The sequence below is a fragment of the Eucalyptus grandis genome, chromosome 1 (genome assembly GCF_016545825.1).
Source record: "Eucalyptus grandis isolate ANBG69807.140 chromosome 1, ASM1654582v1, whole genome shotgun sequence".
Classification (NCBI taxonomy): Eukaryota; Viridiplantae; Streptophyta; class Magnoliopsida; order Myrtales; family Myrtaceae; genus Eucalyptus; species Eucalyptus grandis.
In genome coordinates, this window is record NC_052612.1 from 36,286,774 (window position 1) to 36,305,384 (window position 18,611).

The 18,611-nt window shown below is 39.8% G+C and overlaps 1 protein-coding gene across 1 annotated transcript; it reads left to right on the forward strand.

Annotated features, from left to right (window-relative positions):
- Positions 1 to 10,746: 10,746 nt before the first annotated feature.
- Positions 10,747 to 12,871, forward strand: LOC120285885 (transcription factor MYB15-like). The gene is made up of 3 exons (XM_010071513.3): positions 10,747 to 11,044; positions 11,678 to 11,807; positions 12,283 to 12,871. The coding sequence occupies exons 1-3, from the start codon at positions 10,912 to 10,914 to the stop codon at positions 12,737 to 12,739; spliced, it is 720 nt and encodes a 239-aa protein (XP_010069815.2). The 5' UTR covers positions 10,747 to 10,911; the 3' UTR covers positions 12,740 to 12,871.
- The last annotated feature ends 5,740 nt before the right edge of the window (positions 12,872 to 18,611 follow it).

An 18,611-nucleotide genomic window follows, 5' to 3' on the forward strand; every position in this document is an offset into this window, starting at 1 on the left:
AACAGGTACGTTAGGAATGTCCCTGCTGGTCAAAGTTTTGGTTTGGTGCCCTTCAACATGCAAAAGATTCAACATCCTTTTGGGCATTTTGATGCTGGATTTACTCCACTTGGTCGATGCCGAGGCCTCAAGCTTCACTTAACTATATGCCTCCTTCTGGTGCTGTCATGAACTCTTTTGGAGTGACGGGATTGAATCAAAATACAAGTGATGCTGGGTACATGCAGTGGCCTACTGCTGCAATGATGTATGCATACTCATATGATCAACTCTAGCATGGTGTTTTCCAGGTAAAAATATCCTGTTAATCTATCGATTTTAGTAGCCATGTGAAGGGAAGCTTAGACTGCAATGAATTTACTGTTTCTTAGTCATATAATCAGATTGAGTTTGTTTTTCAGAGCTTTATCTTTATTTTTTTGGGTTCTCTTGGCAATTCTTTCATTTCCTACATTGATGCCTTGTAAGGACCCGGACTGGACCTCCATTGTACACATATTGTCCGCTTTAGACACTAAGTGCGTATGTACAGTTAGAGGGACTCAAGCCTTATAAGCTAGCCCATGACTTCTCCCTAAGCGATGTGGGACGAGAGACATGCCCTTAGCCTCTCCCACGTACTGCACCCTTGCTGTGGCCCCACACACTGCGGGAGTCGACTCTGATACCACCTGTAAGGACCTGGGCCTCCACTGTACACATAATGTCCGCTTTGGACACTAAGTCCTCACGGTTTTGTTCTTCTCAGGACAGTCCATATTATCCCAAGAAAACGCGTATGTACAGTTAGATGGACCCAAGCCTTATAAGCTAGCCTAGGACTCCCCCCTAAGCAATGTGGGACGGGAGACATGTGTGACACCCCGAAACCACCTAAGGTCACCACAGGCACCTGACGTTACACCTAATGGAACACTAACTACATCTTTTAGAAGAAGCATCGAATTTCATAGACTTTTTTTTTTTAAAGCGGTCCCAGCGCGACTCATTAGCGAAAGCAAAATACAATATCTCCATCTCTCCCTCCAACAACCATGATACAATTGCACACCACTAATCATCATGAGAAAAGACAAAGCCACGACACTTTATTTACATATTTTCAAAATGGGTTTCCTTGGGTCGGTACATCAAAAGAAAGGCCAGGACTCAGCCACACTTGGCCATAACCCAAAAAGAAACACTCGACCCACTACGACTATCATGTAAGATCCCCCATCGCTAGTGTCGGCTAACCATCCCAAAAAGTTTCAGCTCCTACTTGACACGCACGGGCCCTCACACCCATCCCGGTGCATCAGGCGGTGGCGGCGGCAGCATCCCACGCATCGTTCCATTGCGTCGAACATGGATGGATATGAACTCCTGGACAATAGGGCCCCCAGCCAGGCCCACATCGTACATAACTAAACAGCGCACTCGAATATACGTAAGACCAGGAACAGAAGGACAGTCAAACTCCTCGCACTCGACCTCTACATCCGAAGGTAGGCCGTAAAATACGCCCTGCGTGACAACAGGGAGAGGCATGCTGCTAATCTGAAATGTTGGTCCCCGAAGGGGTGAGTACAACCACTCAGCAGGTAAAGGAATCCAATAACCACTCAATGCATCATACAATACAATCACAACATCATACATGTCACTCATGCATCCAAGCATACTTACCTCGAAGCCATGCATATACCATCCTACATCTTCATCACAATCATAACACATACATGTCATCATGTCACATGCGATCGTCATCATATCATGTCATATATGCATGTCATCACGCCATAGGTGATCATCATCATGTCACACACATGTATCATCATGCCATAGGTGATCCTCATCACATCATATACATGTCATCATACCATAGGTGATCATCATCATATCATACACATGTCATCATGCCATAGGTGATCATCATCACATCATATCATATATGCATATCATCATGCCATAGGTGATCATTATCATATCATGTCATATATGCATATCATTATCATATCTTCTATACATGTCGTCATGCCATAGGTGATCATCATAATATCATGTCATGTATGCATGATCCAATTTCCACTTTTTACTTTAAATTCGATCACCACATCACTCTTTCTCGGGATCATCAAATTTCATCTCATACTTTACACTTGCACCCCATCCTTTCATCTCATAATATCATGTCATGTATGCATGATCCAATTTCCACTTTTTACTTTAAATTCGATCACCACATCACTCTTTCTCAGGATCATCAAATTTCATCTCATACTTTACACTCGCACCCCATCCTGGCATCGCGAGAAAAACCTCCGGCATTCAGCCATTTAAGGCCACCGGGCATCCGGCACCCCCACATTCCAGGCATCTCGCATCCCAACTGGCATCACGAGGCATCCCCTCGGGCAAAGATCTCCGAGGCTTCCGGCACCCAACCATTCCGGGCATCCTGATACTCTCAAGGCCATCCGGCCATGTATCTCTATCCATTCCGGGCATCCGGCACCCCCCATCCCGGGCATCCTGATACTCCCAGGGCATTATCATCCACCATAACAGTTTCCTCATTTATCATTGTCCACATTTACCAATTTAGGTCTCACTTAGCATGGCACATGATGCAATGGCAAATAAAATCACTTTCATCCTTTAATCTATACATGCATTATCAGTCATCATCATACATGCATCAAGGTACAATCATCCATAAAGATAAAATTTATGGAATTCATACAATTTAAAATAGTCCATTTATCATGCTCTTTTTTTTTTTTTTTTTTTTTTTGAAATTTATTTAAATTCCAGCTTGTATCATTTTTGAAAATATTTAAATTAAATATCCATGTAATTCTCAAAAATAATGAAATTAAGGCTAATGATAGACAAGAAAATAGGGTAATAATTTCATGAAAAACACAAGGCCAATCAAATCCCACACAAAATTATAATTCACACAAATACAGCATGTAATTTCGGATAAAAACAGAATGCACAGTTTCCGAAATAATTTGATTAAAATATCCAACGACCTCCGAAAATTATGAAATTTTACCAGGTTATATCCAAGACACTAAAGTAGATTTTTCATGAAGACTTCTAAGCCAAATTATTTTTAGATTATTTTCTACAGTCGCACGAAACTTCTGGATCTAACACCGAAACGTCCAGTGCATGCTTATCCGAATTACTGAGTTTTCACCTACCTATTCTTCTTATTTTCCTCTGAAATTTGGATATGTTTTACTTCAAGATTTCCCCTAAAACTTTCATGAAGGGATCTAAGTCACAATTTCCAAAGGACAGTCTCCATATGGGTCCATGAAGTCTCGGGCAACCTGTACCGCATCTCCAGATCTACGGTTTTCAAGAGTAAGTTGATTCACTAAGATACACTTGTTCATTTTGCTTCAAATTTGAGTATGTTAAACTTCAATATGTTCTATACAAGTTTCATGAAGAAGTCAAAAAGATATTCTTAGTAAAAATCAACATGCAACCACAAATCCACCGAAAGGTCAGTGAAATCGTTCCAGATCTGGTGTCTCCGTAGAATGAGAGTTTGACCCCTCAAATATCCATCATTTTGTACCACATTTTATTATGTTATAGTTTAAGATGTTGGCTACAACTTTCATGAAGAGATAAAAGTCAAAATCTAACCCAAAACATGCATGAAAGCTCTCACAAGATTCTGACTCAGGCGGTTCATGCGAAAACATTCCAGATTTAGCATCTCCGTAGGATGAGAGTTTGACCCCTTAAATCTCCATAATTTTGTACCAAATTTTATTATGTTTTATTTTAAGATGTTAGCCACAACTTTCATGAAGAGATCAAAGTCAAAATCGAACTCAAAACATGCATGCAAGCTCTCACAAAGTTCTGGCTCAAACGGTTCATGCGAAAACAGCATGCAACTCAAGAACAAAACACATTAGCTTCACTCCCATGCCTCCAAATGTCCTAGATTCCGACCATACATGCAAAACATTGGTGCAAGAGTAGAAAGTAGATTCCCAACTTGCCTCTAGACCGAGCTAGCGACGAGCACACGGCGGCAAACGGGCGGCACACGGGCGGCGACGGGCGGACGGACGGCGAGCTCCTTCCTCTCCCCCTCGGCTTCTCCTCTCTCGGCCTCTCTCTCTCTCGCACGGTTCTCTCTCTCTCTCCCTTTCTCACTTGGCCGAACAACCAGCCACCTCTCTCTCTCCTCTTCCCTTTTATTCCCCCAATTCCTCATCATTTGCAATCATTAGATTGCCTCTCAAATTGGCCAATACATGAACTCCTCTTGCCACTTGTCACAACACATGCAAGATGGGCTTTGGGCTTGGGCTTGGGCTTGGGCTTGGGCCAGCCACTCTCCTCCCCCTTGGTCGACGGTCACACTTCTTTGGGCCTTAATGGGCCGGCCATCTTGGCCCATTAAGAGCTCAAGCTATTAGGCCTAAGGCCCAACCTAAATAAAAATCAAATTTTCCCATTTTTCTATCCTTTATTTTAAGAATTAAATTACTAAATTCTACATGGCCAAAATCTTGTAACATTTTATTTATAGAAACTTAGTCTATAAAGTGCATAGCCAATCATAGATTATTCTCATTAATTTATCTAATTTAAAAACTCATGATCACAAGCACATAACACATAGCCTTAAGAGAAAACTAATGGCTAAAACATAAACCATAGGTAATTTCATTACCTGATCATTGGCTTTAATTCCTCTAGAGGATGACTTGAATTTTGGGATGCCACAACATGCCCTTAGCCTCGCCCACATACTGCCGAGGCGATCTTAGTCCGTCCCTCCATACTAACCCAGGTTTGGGTCATTACAAAATCTAACGATTTTGCATATGTAACATATGCCTTTCCTATCTACATGTCGAGCAACCCTCTTGTGTCCGCAATTTTTGCATCACCCTTTGAGCATTATCATTAGTCTTCTAAAGAAATAAGTCGGCTAAGCCTATTAAATGAGTGGGTTGAATTGAGTCAAAAAAAAATGTCTGACCCACTTAACCCGCATTAACCCATTTTTATGCTATACAATTTTAGAGTTCTATACCCAACCCGATTAACACCTAACATATAACCGATACAATCCATATTACTAAAAAAATCCATAACTAACCCAATTTATGCAAACTCGTACCCATTCGCTCAAACAACTTTAAACCTTGCATATGAATCTATCATTTAGATAAAATTTTATATCAATTTAAAAAATAATAAACCAAATAAAAAGTCGCCACTCGTTGTCGCTTGCCTAACCAACTCAGCTAACGTTGTCTCTCCTCCGTCCAAGCCCCACGCCGCTGCTGTGGAGACCCCAAACATAGTCCTCTCTCGCGCACGCGCGATATCGAATAAGAGGTCGTGAACCTATGTCTAACTTCACTGATCATTGTGGTTGTGGCATCGCCATGACCCAAGCCCATCTATATAATTTATATTTTGAATGCAATAACAAAGTAACCAATGACATTACTCGGTCATCATCGTAGCCACTGTCAGCACAATCACATTAATGTTGTTGGAAACTTTTGTAAATTAAAATTTTGAATCTTAAGGTAAACATTAAATTAAGAAAAGATCTAAATTGTTTCCACCAAACGATCTCCAAAGATTGATAAAAATAAAAATAAAAGTAAATTATATTAAAGTTGCGCTCCAACATCTCTTTAGATGTGCAACAATCTATGTAAATCACTGCAGATATGTACCGTGGGCCACAAGGGAGTACAACGTGCTTGTTGTTCATATTTATTTGCTTCAGTTTTTGAACCAAAGCAATCCAACCGAATATATTAACAAATTTGGACTTGCACTCTATTCGTGGCCTGGTCTTTGGGCTTTTTTATGCAAAGAATGAAGATGCATTATATTCAGTGAGATATTGTTTGATGGAGTGCATATTTTATTCGGACCTGGAAAAATGATAATAATCCCCTGTCAAATTTCATTATTTCTATTGAAAATCAGCCCATACACTAGACATTTTTTAGATACAAACCAAATACCCTCCCAAGCGTACATTCCTCCCATCAATTTTATGAAAAACTTACAATATTTCCCATCGTAGTTCATCTCTCCAAGAGCTGTGCGTTTTGCAGATTTTCCTTTCCAGTTTTCCTTTGAGTCAAGTCTCCAGACCTGTTTTCGTCTTAGAAGTCCAAGCGAGTAGAAATATGGATCGTTTAAGCGACCCATCATGACCCATTTTACTAAGTCTTAACCCATTTTGCCCCCACTTTGTTGCCAAACAACTTACCCATTCTACAAGGGGCCATTAAATGTGAGTTGCAAAATCAGTTTGTGATTCGTTTTACCAGCTTTAGTGACCACACGGATAATTCTGATCTATGACCAAAGATTTCGATTTATGGGTTTATCAATATAGCTTCCTTTAAGATGCGAAAGCAATTTAGCACGTAGTCACTTTTACCGTTTCCTAACTAGTAAGCTGAAGACCCTTTTTTCTGATTTTATATGTATCACCTTTTCTAATGTATAAAATAAGTGACAGAATCATGTAATCTCATGCTGAAGCCAATCTTTTGCTAAATCAGGCTCAATGTTATATGATCCGACAGTGCCTATATCATTGGGCCTCGCTTGGATTCTGATTAATTTAACACATTGGCCCATAGTCCTAAATGGATCCTACCATCGTCAAAGGACGGAACAATAAGTATTTATTCCCATGGATTAATGAGATTTAAACAACGAATTTTGGAACAGGCCAACAACGACAACCATATTTCTTTATGACAGATATCTATTGTTTTCACCCAAAAAAAAAAAAAATTTGAAACCTTCCAAAATATCCAAACATTGAAAATATAGAATCATATGGAATCTTTTCAAAATATTTTCGCATTTAAAGTAATTTGTTTTCAGTTTGAAAATATAGAAGTAGGGTCACGAAGACAAGTTAGAAGTAGGTGAATAACACCACCAAATAGCCCCCGCCTTCACGATACAAAACTTAAATATTGCTAGACTTTCATCAAAGGTCACTGCAATTTCCATCTTGATAAACCAGATTGAAAATGAAATCGAAGCGGAGCTGCAATTCTAGTGGTCCACTTGAAAGTGACGATATATGATGTCAGGGATGATGTGAAGTAATTTCTCCAAGATAAAAATAGCTTCAATGAAAAAAAAAAAATCAGACGCAAGGATTAGGACAAAAATAGAAAATAGGAACTTGCAAAGCATATCAGGTTCACCTGTCTGGTCTTCAGTTTCCATTCGGAAAGAACAAAAAGGAAAGAGATTTTCCACAAATATAGGGTCAAATCAACCTAAATCTATCATTAGCACCAACCAAAATTGATAGTCAAGTGTAGCGGTGAAGCCGCCATAGTAATGTTCCAAGCACCAAGAGGACTACATTGACAAAAAAATCGAAATTATTAAGGTACGAATTCTGTGCATTTCCCGCATATGTTGCCTATTTTTCAATTTTTAGATAAGATCATAGAATTTGACTAAGATTTAGAATAGGCATAGTCATCCAGAAGTCGTGTTTCTTGTTCTTCTTCTCTTTTTATTTTTTATTTTTTTTAACTCTTTTATAGGGAATATGAATTGACTTGAGTGGATATTTTATCGCTGGGAAAAAGTAAGAATAGAAAATAATAATAAAAAGAGGGACGTCATTCGTGATTCATGCCGATAAAGACTTGCACGGAAGGACGAAATAGTCAGGTCAACCCATTACAGTCAACATAGTCCAAACAACGTGAAAGCGTGTGGAAATTAATGCCTTTTTTTTTTCCAATTCTAATGCCACGACAAGACCCGCACTCGCCCGAAACAGATTTCAATGCGAGCCTTATTATGTGAAATGGGGATTTTTCTGTCATGGAATAAGGTGGAACCGAATGTGAAATGATATGCGATACTCTACTCCATCTTGACTTCGCTTATAAAGTAATTAAGTTGACTTGAAGAAACCCCCCCCACCCGGTGGCGAAGTTATAAGGAAAGACCCTTTTGCCTAGGGTTTGGGACCAACTGACTGCTGCAGGCACATCTAGTGCGTTGCATGCACCCATGCAGGTCTTTTCACGGCCCGTTTTGTTCTGACATCATGGTCCACTTCTTTAACGATTAAATCAATGATGTTACATTTCGCGGTGGCGGTCGTGAGGACCGATTAGTGCGTCAAGCCGAAACGGGATCGGAATATGTTTGATTGGAACGAAGCCACCATTACCGGGCAAAGCATTGATTAGCTTTATCCGAAGTGCATCGATGTAGGGCATAGCAAAGCATTAGCATTGATTAGCATGTGATTAGCTTAATCATGATTAGAAACTTGTAGGCACGAAAGCAACGCGTCATCCTCGGAGGTGAATGGAATGTATTCAATAATACCAACGCCAGATTCGTTAGAGAGTTATTAACATTTGATGTGAGCCCCAGGTTTGATTAGTCAATGTTTACAAACGTTCGTTTTCCAGCGCTTGGCGGCCTTCTTGACATTGAGTTGACCTGCTCTCGAAGATATTTATGGGGGGACGATATGCTTGGCATGGAAATCATCTTTTGGATCCGTTCTCGTTGGCTCCGACGGGCGTTTTGTTATGGACGAGCAACAAGGACTGACTGATTTTTGCAAAGACGGGTCATCCATCACCGTCCAATTTCTTGCCTTCTGATTTCTCGAGCGGTTGTTTTCAAGGCAATGTTCAATGGACAATTTCAATGGAAGCTTGAAAGGCAACGCTAGTCTTAAAAAAAATAAAATTAGTCACATCTTGCAAGACTAGGTAAAAGGGTGGCCAGGCGACCGGCACTAATAATCCTATATGGGTGTTTATTGTAAAAGGTCACATACATATAATACAATATATTAAGTTTGAGTTATAACTCTTCCACGCGATCCGCACCCAAAGGTCCAAGATTGGTAAGCTCAAAACTATAATCCTCATCAGGATGCTAGTAGTTAGGAAGTCCATTCACATGATCTATGATTCAACTTGGTAAAGTAGTTTGAGCTGTTTAGGGTTTGCTTACAATCTTGCACTTATTATAGGAAGTTCGATTTGAGCCATGTACTATGCATCACCAACACCCAAAAGGTCCAAGGTTTTTTCCTCTTCCCTAAAGGCCCAAGGTTAGTAAGTCTGTCAACGTAACTCTTTCAAAGATGCTAATGGTACGGTCTCTCCATAAGAGTTATATTTTAGAGTTCGCTCACAACATGAATTGAACCCATGAACTTGTGGAAAACAAATGACCCAATAGGCTTTTTTTTTATTTAAAAAAAAATAAGAGCTTCAGAATATTCAAGATCAACATAAAGGTAGTTGTTGACAAGAACTCATGCGGCAAAAACCTAGAAAAGGAAAAGAATCAATCGTACAACCTAGTACACATTAACGGGCCCGGCGTGTCGTAAGCAGGATCGAATTGTTACGTCCATCGTCACCTCCGTCTGCCCCTGTGGAGATGGAAAGGGACATAAGACACAAGACTTCCACGAATGTGAATGCATGAACCTTCGAACCTCTTGGCCCCTCTCGACTAATTTGGTCTTAAAATTCTTGTCTCTTGCAATGACGTTGATGGGTTCCTGTAGGAGTATTCATCTTTGACTGGTGATGCACGTGCCCGACCAGGGTTGAAGTCAAGCGATGTGGATGCCTCATAGGTTTCCATTCACAAACTCCCCCGTCGAAATTTCGGGTCGAGCCAAGTCGGATAACGACCTTGGTTTGTCCCCTGCGCAATGCCCATGGCTTCCAACCATTTTCCAGGCGATGTCCTCTTTTCCACGCGATGTCCTCCTTTCCACGCATGTTTTATCGCTGCGGTTGCTGCACAAAGTGGAATCGAAGCTAAAGAGCTACGACTGGTCTAATCGTTAGCTGAACCACCCGATAGTTTATTTTTCTTGGGGTTTGTAACTAAAAACCCTCGATGCTTGTTTATAGGTGATATTAGCTGATATAGGCATGGTTTCCAGAGAGGATTTGTTAATATTTTCTGCCTTATGTGCACATTGGCTCCATGAACACATGGACCGACCAAACACCCCGTTGCAAGTTGGTCCTTGTTCATCAAAAAGAAGTGCAGTAACAATCTGTTGGCCAATGAGGTGCGACCGATGATCTCATGGGCCCGTCGACTAGTGAGGAGCCTGCATAGGGACAGCTAAGAAGACTCAAATCTTATTCGTCGAAGCTTTTAGTATACAGACATCGGCATAACACGAAGAGAGGAGTTTGTCTTGAACTGTCGCCCCTTCAGACAGGGCAGAACAGAGGAGTCCTATCCCGAGTCAATCAACTTGCATTTAAAGAAAATTTTAGGAGATACCTAGCGAGCGCCTGGATTCTCCGTATCTATGTAAAAGAAATATTATATGAATTCATTCTATACGTGTTTATTTGTATAAGATCTAATGTATTAATCACCGTTTCTTGATATGTGGTTGAATTAGTCTATTAGACACCACAATATGATTTCTCCCATTCATGTATCTTTATGTAACTATTATCAAATCGTAGAATTTCTTGTTTTGTCCACAGGCTTCGAAATTGCTTTAAGAATTTGCGAGAAGACATGCAAGTTGATCATGCACCATGTAAAATTCCACCATGTATTTTTCGCTCAATCATAGTCTTCAAAGTTTGAACTTATGTATTTGAAGCGAACTTATGTTTGAATACCCTTGTAACATCACATTTCAGAATATTACTGCACACGAGTTAGACAAGCCCGAATACTATAGCAATGCGTGGAGCACGTTTCCGCCTGTTCCGGAGTCCCAAAGGAGTCTGCATAAATACCGCTGGACTTCAAAACCATTCGATGCTTTGAAAGGAACAAAGATAATCCTCCGAAGTACACAGAGGCACACACTGAGAGAGAGAGAGAGAGAGAGAGAGAGAGAGAGAGATGGCGAGGACACCAGGGCGAGACAAGAATGGGATGAAGAAGGGAACATGGACGCCTGAGGAAGACAAGAAGCTGAGGGCTTATGTTAGCCGATACGGCTACTGGAATTGGCGCAAACTCCCCAAGTATGCAGGTAGGTTTACCTAGAATCGTTCGGGCAATTTTCAAATCATCAGGTGTTGTTTTAAGTAGCATGTGCACGTGAATGAAACTTATGATCTTGTGTATCTTCTTCTCAGAATCAATTGAAGGTTTTCCAACTCCTCTTTCTTGGAGAAAAGGGCAAAAAAAAAAAAAAAACTGGAAAAACCTTGAAATAAGCTCTTTCTACTTGCCAAGCTGTAGAATTTCCTATTCATCCGTAAATGGAGATATTAGTATTCTCGCTACTAAAACCAGTAGTCTTCTATAATTTTTAAGGTTCAAGGGAGAAAAGTGCAAATTCATAATCTTCAAGTGCATCTTCAGGTTTCAGGGTTAACGCAAAATCTCTTGAATAATTTCTTTTTCCCCCTTTAAAAGTAGGGAGACGATTTCTATTTGGGATTCAAGCTTATATGCTCGCAGTTTTATTATAGCGAAAAGAAGGCAAAAGTATCTGCCGATCTCCTTTCTCTCTATCTTGTGATTGATACAATAGCCATGCCAAAGAGAAGCTCTACAGAGAGACGGAGTTAAAAATGAGTTGAGTTCTTACTCCTAATTACGTATGCATGTTGTAGCAGCTTACGGTTTTTATTTCTTTTTTTCCTCTTCAAATTTGCAGGTTTATCAAGATGCGGAAAAAGTTGCAGACTCAGATGGATGAATTACCTAAGGCCAGATATCAAGAGAGGGAACTATACCAAGGAAGAAGAAGATACCATCATCAGACTACAAGGATTGCTTGGGAACAAGTGAGTTATATCTTCTCGCAGCTAGTTACTCTAATACAAAACCCAACTTGAAACATAGAATACTTCACATGAATTATGTAATATATACTTGAAAAAAAAAAAAAGATTGATGTCATATATTTTCTTCCTGTTTTTTTGTTCCACCACCCCTAAATATTGGGTTATCATCTTATGTTCTCACATCAAGGCCCTTCTCGCATGCATCAAGAAAACAATGAGCTTCGGATAGATCATGAGTCATGATCATGAAAAAGAGAGAGAATGATATCTGACCACATAATTTTTTTTTTTTTTTGGTAAAGGCTGACCACATAATTTTCCTCCTCTGGTCTTCACAAATTTTTCAATTGACTAGCATTTGCGAATTGATTTGCATTGAAGAAAATGCAATCACATTTCCTAAGAAAACAATGACAAATTTCCACCAGGAAAGGGAAATATTTAATGTTCTATTTGTACATGCAATATTTTGCAGATGGTCAGCTATTGCATCTCACTTACCAGGAAGAACGGACAATGAAGTCAAGAATCACTGGCACACAAACTTAAGGAAGCGCTTGAATCAAAATACATCATTAACATCTCCACAAGAAGCAACTATCACAGAAAATGATTCATGTGATCTTGAAGTTGGACCTAAGAATATGTCCGAGACAAGTCCTAACAATATCTTCGACTTTCCTATTAATTTCCCTATGACTCCTCAGATCGTAGAAGGGTTTGCGTCCCTCCATTTGTCTTCGAGCTCGAGGGAGACTTCATTATCCCGGTGCATAGAGGCTGTGGACTTCTCGAACACGGAGTGCGAAGCTTCTTGCAACACATATATTGCAGAGTCTAGCGGGAGTTTCTGGACTGAACCATTTATCACCGACAACAATATCGAATCCTGGCTTTCACTAGATGAAAGTTCCCTTGATTTTTTCTACTGAGAAAATTGGTCTGTTTAGAATGATCAGTCACCTTGTGTGCCAATAAAGAATAGCTAATCTGTTCTTCGTAGGGTTTTTGGTTCTATCAATTTGGCAGCCTTTCTATAAGGTGTGTATATAGTAGAATAATCATCTGGAAATGTGAATTAGAACCAATATTTACCTGTTTAAATGATTGTATCTTAGCTAAAAGCAGTTAATAACTCGTTCCGAATACTAAATAAATCATCTTCTATGGGAAAAATTACAGTTCATGGGTATCGCAGGTTGGGAAGGTAGTAATATTAAGTTGCGTTGGGGAATCGTCTCTCCATTCGAACTTGTTGAGGTGATATGAAAGCGGGACCTCAGTTAAGAAAAATTCGGACAATAAACTAACGTCACACGGAAATGGCTTTCATTGAAAGGCTTTCGTGCTCAAGCAAGATATGATAATAGACGTTCAAAGTTTACATATTTCAGATATAGATCAAAGAGTCTGGAAAGCAAACTGACTATGGTTTTCCTGAAGAATGAGGATTCGTTAGACCAGTAAAAGATATGACAGCAATCGAATTACAGCAAAGAATTTTCAAAGGGTCAATCTTGAAATCTCTTGGAAACCACCAGCGGTCTTTCCCTGATATTCTTTTGAAAATGATCATTTATATAGTTCCTCCCAGATTGCATACTGGCAATATCTTAAAGTAATACATCTTTAGTCACACAAATCTCATATAGATAAATCCAAGCCATCCACTCTTCACGAGTCTTCAAATACAGAACCTTACATGACAGAACTTCAAATAATTCATGAGATCCTGAACTATTTTATAGTATTAAAGAGATTTCTGGAATTTAGAAGGCAGATAACTCTACTTATTTCCCAATGAAACAGCGTAAACATGTAGAGTGGACCACACATTAAACTGCTATGATCATTGTGCTGGACTTTGGCTGACACTATATAATATCTCCTTTAGCTTCCAAACCAGATGTAAGAAATGGTTCAATTGAATTTTACTACCGATACTTATTGTGGACTAAACTATGGTCATTTTGTGTTTTTGTATTCACGAAGGATCAAATAGAATCCTAACACATCATATCATATTAATCACTAATAACTACTACATCTAAACCTTCTGTTTTTCGATAATTAGTTATCTCATTACTGGTAAAAAAGTGTGGCGAAAAGCAGCTAAAATTATGCTCGAGGACTAGGAAACAATAGGTTCTGGAAGTGGACAGCTTGAGTACTACGACACCTTGTATTTAGCTCCTTAAAAGTCATCTATCCTAGTAGTGCTCCCCTTGAGCATACATAACTTTGAAGTTCCAAAACTAAGTATTACTATTATATCAAACAACGCATCTTAAGTTAATTCCAATTTTCATATATATATTAGAATGGCTCTCTCCATATTCGCTGTAAAGTTTGGTTCATTCCAACCTCTTTCGCCATCCTGGAAGCCTGTCAAAGCCACTCCTTATCCAAGCCCTCGTACGTAACAATCACTCATTGCTCTTGTCAGATTAAGTCATTACACGTACCTAATTCAGTTATTACTGTAGGTAGTATAAAAGGTCAGCGGAGACTGGCTCTGAATATTCAAACATATTATAGACTCGAAATATCATCATAATGAAGTGTGTAAAGTTCGTTAACATGGACTTGAAGGGGACTTGAGAAAACTTTGTTGCATCCCCTTCGAGAAGGACAGTGCTAGTTCGACATGGTTTAATTGCTTCGTTCTCTTGTCATGTTTCTCCTAGACTTTTGACAAGGACGTGGGAAAAGCGTCTGCGTACTAGATGATTAACACACATCTGAAAAAAAAAAATTATATATATTCAGAATCAAATCATAATGTATCTTCTTATAACGTCTTCTAGGATGGTTATCAACTCCATCCTCGTCGACAGCAACACATTTTACAACCGAAGCTATCCACCTAGAGAAAACCAACTGTTACAATATCTGAAAGCTTGAGGAAAGACACGGTTGGTCGAATTTGAATAATGTCAACTTGCATCGGAATGTCATTGTCGTCTGGAGAAGACACGGTACGCATGCTTGGAAACAATAGCTACGCCGAAATGTATTGACTAGCAAATGAAATCATGCTCGGATTGAGCCAGTGGGATACAAGTGGCATCGACGGACTAGTTTGGCGGTTTTGTTTTGAGGTAAAAAAGTACGGACATGTTCCATCACAACAACATCGCAAAGCTTTGTGGTCCAACAAGAATGAAAATATTTGAGAAAGCTCATGATAGATTCTAGGGCAAAACCCATTTGATTTTGGATCCATCATCCTTCTAAGTCAATCCCATGAACACAAGTTTTTTCTGTCAATTACGCACAACGATTTTAACAAAGGCGGAAAAACAAGGGGTCGTATTTTCCTCTATCCTTGATTGAAAAGAGTTTCCTCTTATCAATCTTCTAGATGGTGGGCTCCAAATATAGACACCACTCACATTTAATTTAAGTTAGAATTTGCACTCAGACGAACGATACAATATCTCTAAAAGTTGTGTTGCATCAGTCGAGCAATAGGAGCACGCGTTTTTCAAGTCCTGAATCAACTGGACCTCATGATACTCATGTCAAAGAAGCTTAGATACATTGAATTACAATGGCCCCGAATCCATCGATTTTTCTTTGGCGGTTTGTCCTTTTGGAGGAGGGAACAACGTGCAATCCGGAGGCACGAAGGTTGGAGAGGATGTTGAGATTTGGGTGAGGCTACATGTTTGGTTGGGTTGATGAAGGTAAAGCGAAGGTACAAAAGAGCGGGAGAGCCGGAGAGGCAAAGCCACCGAAGAGGGACAAGGCGCCCACCTGTCATTTATGAAATTTGGAGGCTTATCATTGTGACTCTATCAAGCTACATGTGACCTTTTGGTTCCCACCACCTTTGATCTCTCTCTCTCTCTCTCTCTCTCTCTCTCTCTCTCTCTCTCTCTCTGCACTTCAATTTATTTCAGGAAGCTTCTGGGTCTCCCTCTTCTCCCACCTATCCAGGTACTTCGTTAAGATTTTTTCAAACATTCGGATTACTTCCCTTTCTTCATTTAGTCTTTAAATTCCTTTGATGATGTCAAGATATTTATCAGAGGTATTTATTGACCAAGCTTTTTCGAATACCTCAGACGAACACTAGATATTTCTTTTTAAGCAATTTTCAAACAATTTGGAAAATTTCACGTTGAACACCTCTGACGATATTCAGGTGTTTAGCAGTTAATTTCTTTGAATATATCTTACTATATCTAGTTATTTCATTAAAAGTTGGAACGGAACCATTTTGTTGATCCTATCATTAGATATCTCGGACGATATCCAAACATTAACCTGATTCGAATATGTTGGATAATATCCAGATATTCTGAACAACCTTTATCTCTTGATCTGTAGGTGCCCCAGACATTATCCAGATTTATATTGATTATCACTTTTCGAATGCCTTAGATGATGTCCGGGAAATTTGAAATCTTTCAACAAATCATCAAACGTATATCTGCGGGGTGCAATCCAGACACTTGTCAAGTGATTCATAGTTGGGTTCTTCCTCGAATTGCTTCACCACTTCCACAAGGTAAGTAACTCCCAGTACGTTTTAATCATTTGTGCTAGCATGCATCATTACACATTGCGTTTAATAACGGGATTCATAATCCTAGTAAAAATATCACTCACTACATTTGAATGGTCAAAATTCAAGTATTAATTTATCTTTGAATGCAACATTTGCAAGCTCACCTACAAAGAGGGGAAGCTGTTAAGACCTAAATTTTGACTAATCATTTAAGAATTAATTACATAAAAAACTATGGATAATCTTTAACCTCTAAACAAAAATATTATAACTAAAATACATAGCACACATTTTTAGGAGCATTTATCATTAATTGCATTTGTATTGGACCGGCGGTGGTAAATGGACATGATCACTCAAGTGGAGTAGGCTACACTTCAAGCAAGATTCGACAAGCAATAAAGGAAGAAGTGGCCGAGCCAAAGAATTGGAGTTATTAAGTTTTAATTAAGTTCGATTTTGCCTGTTAAAGTTAAAGGCTTTGAGTTTAATCGGAAAAGGTCATAAGAAGATTGACTGTGTCATCAATTGAGCCCACAAGAAGTGGAAATCAGCCAATCCGGTGCCCACCAGGGGCTTAATGAAATTCATAAAGAGGGGGAGAGTCTAATCGAACTCGGTTTAATCAATTTCAACTGTTAAGTAAAATTACATTTAGATGCCCAAAAAAAAAGTACAATTACATTGAGGCCTTAGTGATCAAAGTCCATTATTCAATGAAGTCCGCAATTGAAAACCTGTGAAAGACCTAGGTTAACACTATATAATATCATTAGGTCTTCATAAATCAGGGGGCAGTTCATTATTCGAAAAATACACGGAGAAACACACGTGAGAAAAGAGAGAAAGGAGAGAGTTCGGCCCACATCAGCCGGCGGAACCCCTCCATGGCCAGGCTTCCTCAACCGTGCATCCCTTCCATGGCTGAGTTCTTGGTCGTGCCTCCGGACTACTGTGCCTACTGCCTTGACGGTGCCAACCCTGTTGCCATGCCGTGCTGCTTCCTATTCCAGCCCAGTCAAGTCGAGCCAAGTTTCCAACGCCTCCAGCCACCTGCACTGGCGACGACAAGCTTCCCTGTTTTAGCCCCCTTTGATGACCCATGCTGCTCGCTTCTCGCTACCACCGCAACGACGACCCTGCTAGTTCCTGATCTGACCCTCTCACGTCCCAGCAAGCTTGGCGCCCTCCATCGCCATCCAAACTCCACCACGACGACATGACTGTTTCCTATCGAGCTACGTCCCCTGCAGCCTCTACATTGCGACACTGTTCGCTACCATCTCGACGATCCCCTGCACCGCGACTCTGCTGTTGATCGCGACGCTGCTTTTCTCGCCGAATTGCGACTCCGTCTTGGCTGCTCCCTGTCGCACCATCAGCAGCCTTGTCTCCTCTATTTTACAGGTGAACCGAGCCAGGCACATCACAGGCGTCCCCTTGCCGTGAGAAACCATCATCAAGAAGCTAACCGTGAGTCACCACCGAGACTGAGCACCGCCTGCATGTGCCACCTTGCCCACACTGTTGAGCAACGCCGGCCATCCTCGCCACCGTTCATCGAGCCAAATTTATTGAAGTTACTCAACTCAAGTCTAGTAGATTGGCCAAGAATACTTATAGGATTAATACCATGAAAAGCTTCAAATTAATACACCTGTAACAAATGTACCTCAAATTAATTTTTTGAACACAAAAAACCGTAAATCAATACGCATATGATAAATTTATCACAAACTACTTTTTGACCACCAAAAACTCCAAACTGTTATAATTATGATAAATTTACCTACACCGGTTTTCATTAAATTAGATTCATACAATGAAAACCACAAACCGGTACACTTACAATAAATGGAGGGTAAAACCCTAAATTAGTATTCCCATCAATAATCACATGTCAGCCAACTCAGTATATGACAGAAAAATATAACGAAAATTAATAGAGATTAAATTTATTATAAGTGTACCAATTTAGGAATTTATTTAGTTAAAAAATTATATTTTGATAAATTTATTATAAATATATTAATTTGAAGTTTTCCGTGCTTGTAATCCTAAAAAATTTAATGCAACAGGGGCTCTTTCTTCATTTTTTTTTTTTTTTGGGACAGTTCATTTCACGCATCCTTCCTAGGCCATCCACAATTGGCTGTCCGCTACGGTCTTTCTTGTCTTCTTGTCATCTGTCTCTACCCGAAAAACCTTCACTTTCTTCTGTCTTCCTGTCCTCACGACGTCATCATTGTCAATGACGCTCCGGCGTAGCCAGCGAGTCAACACGAGAA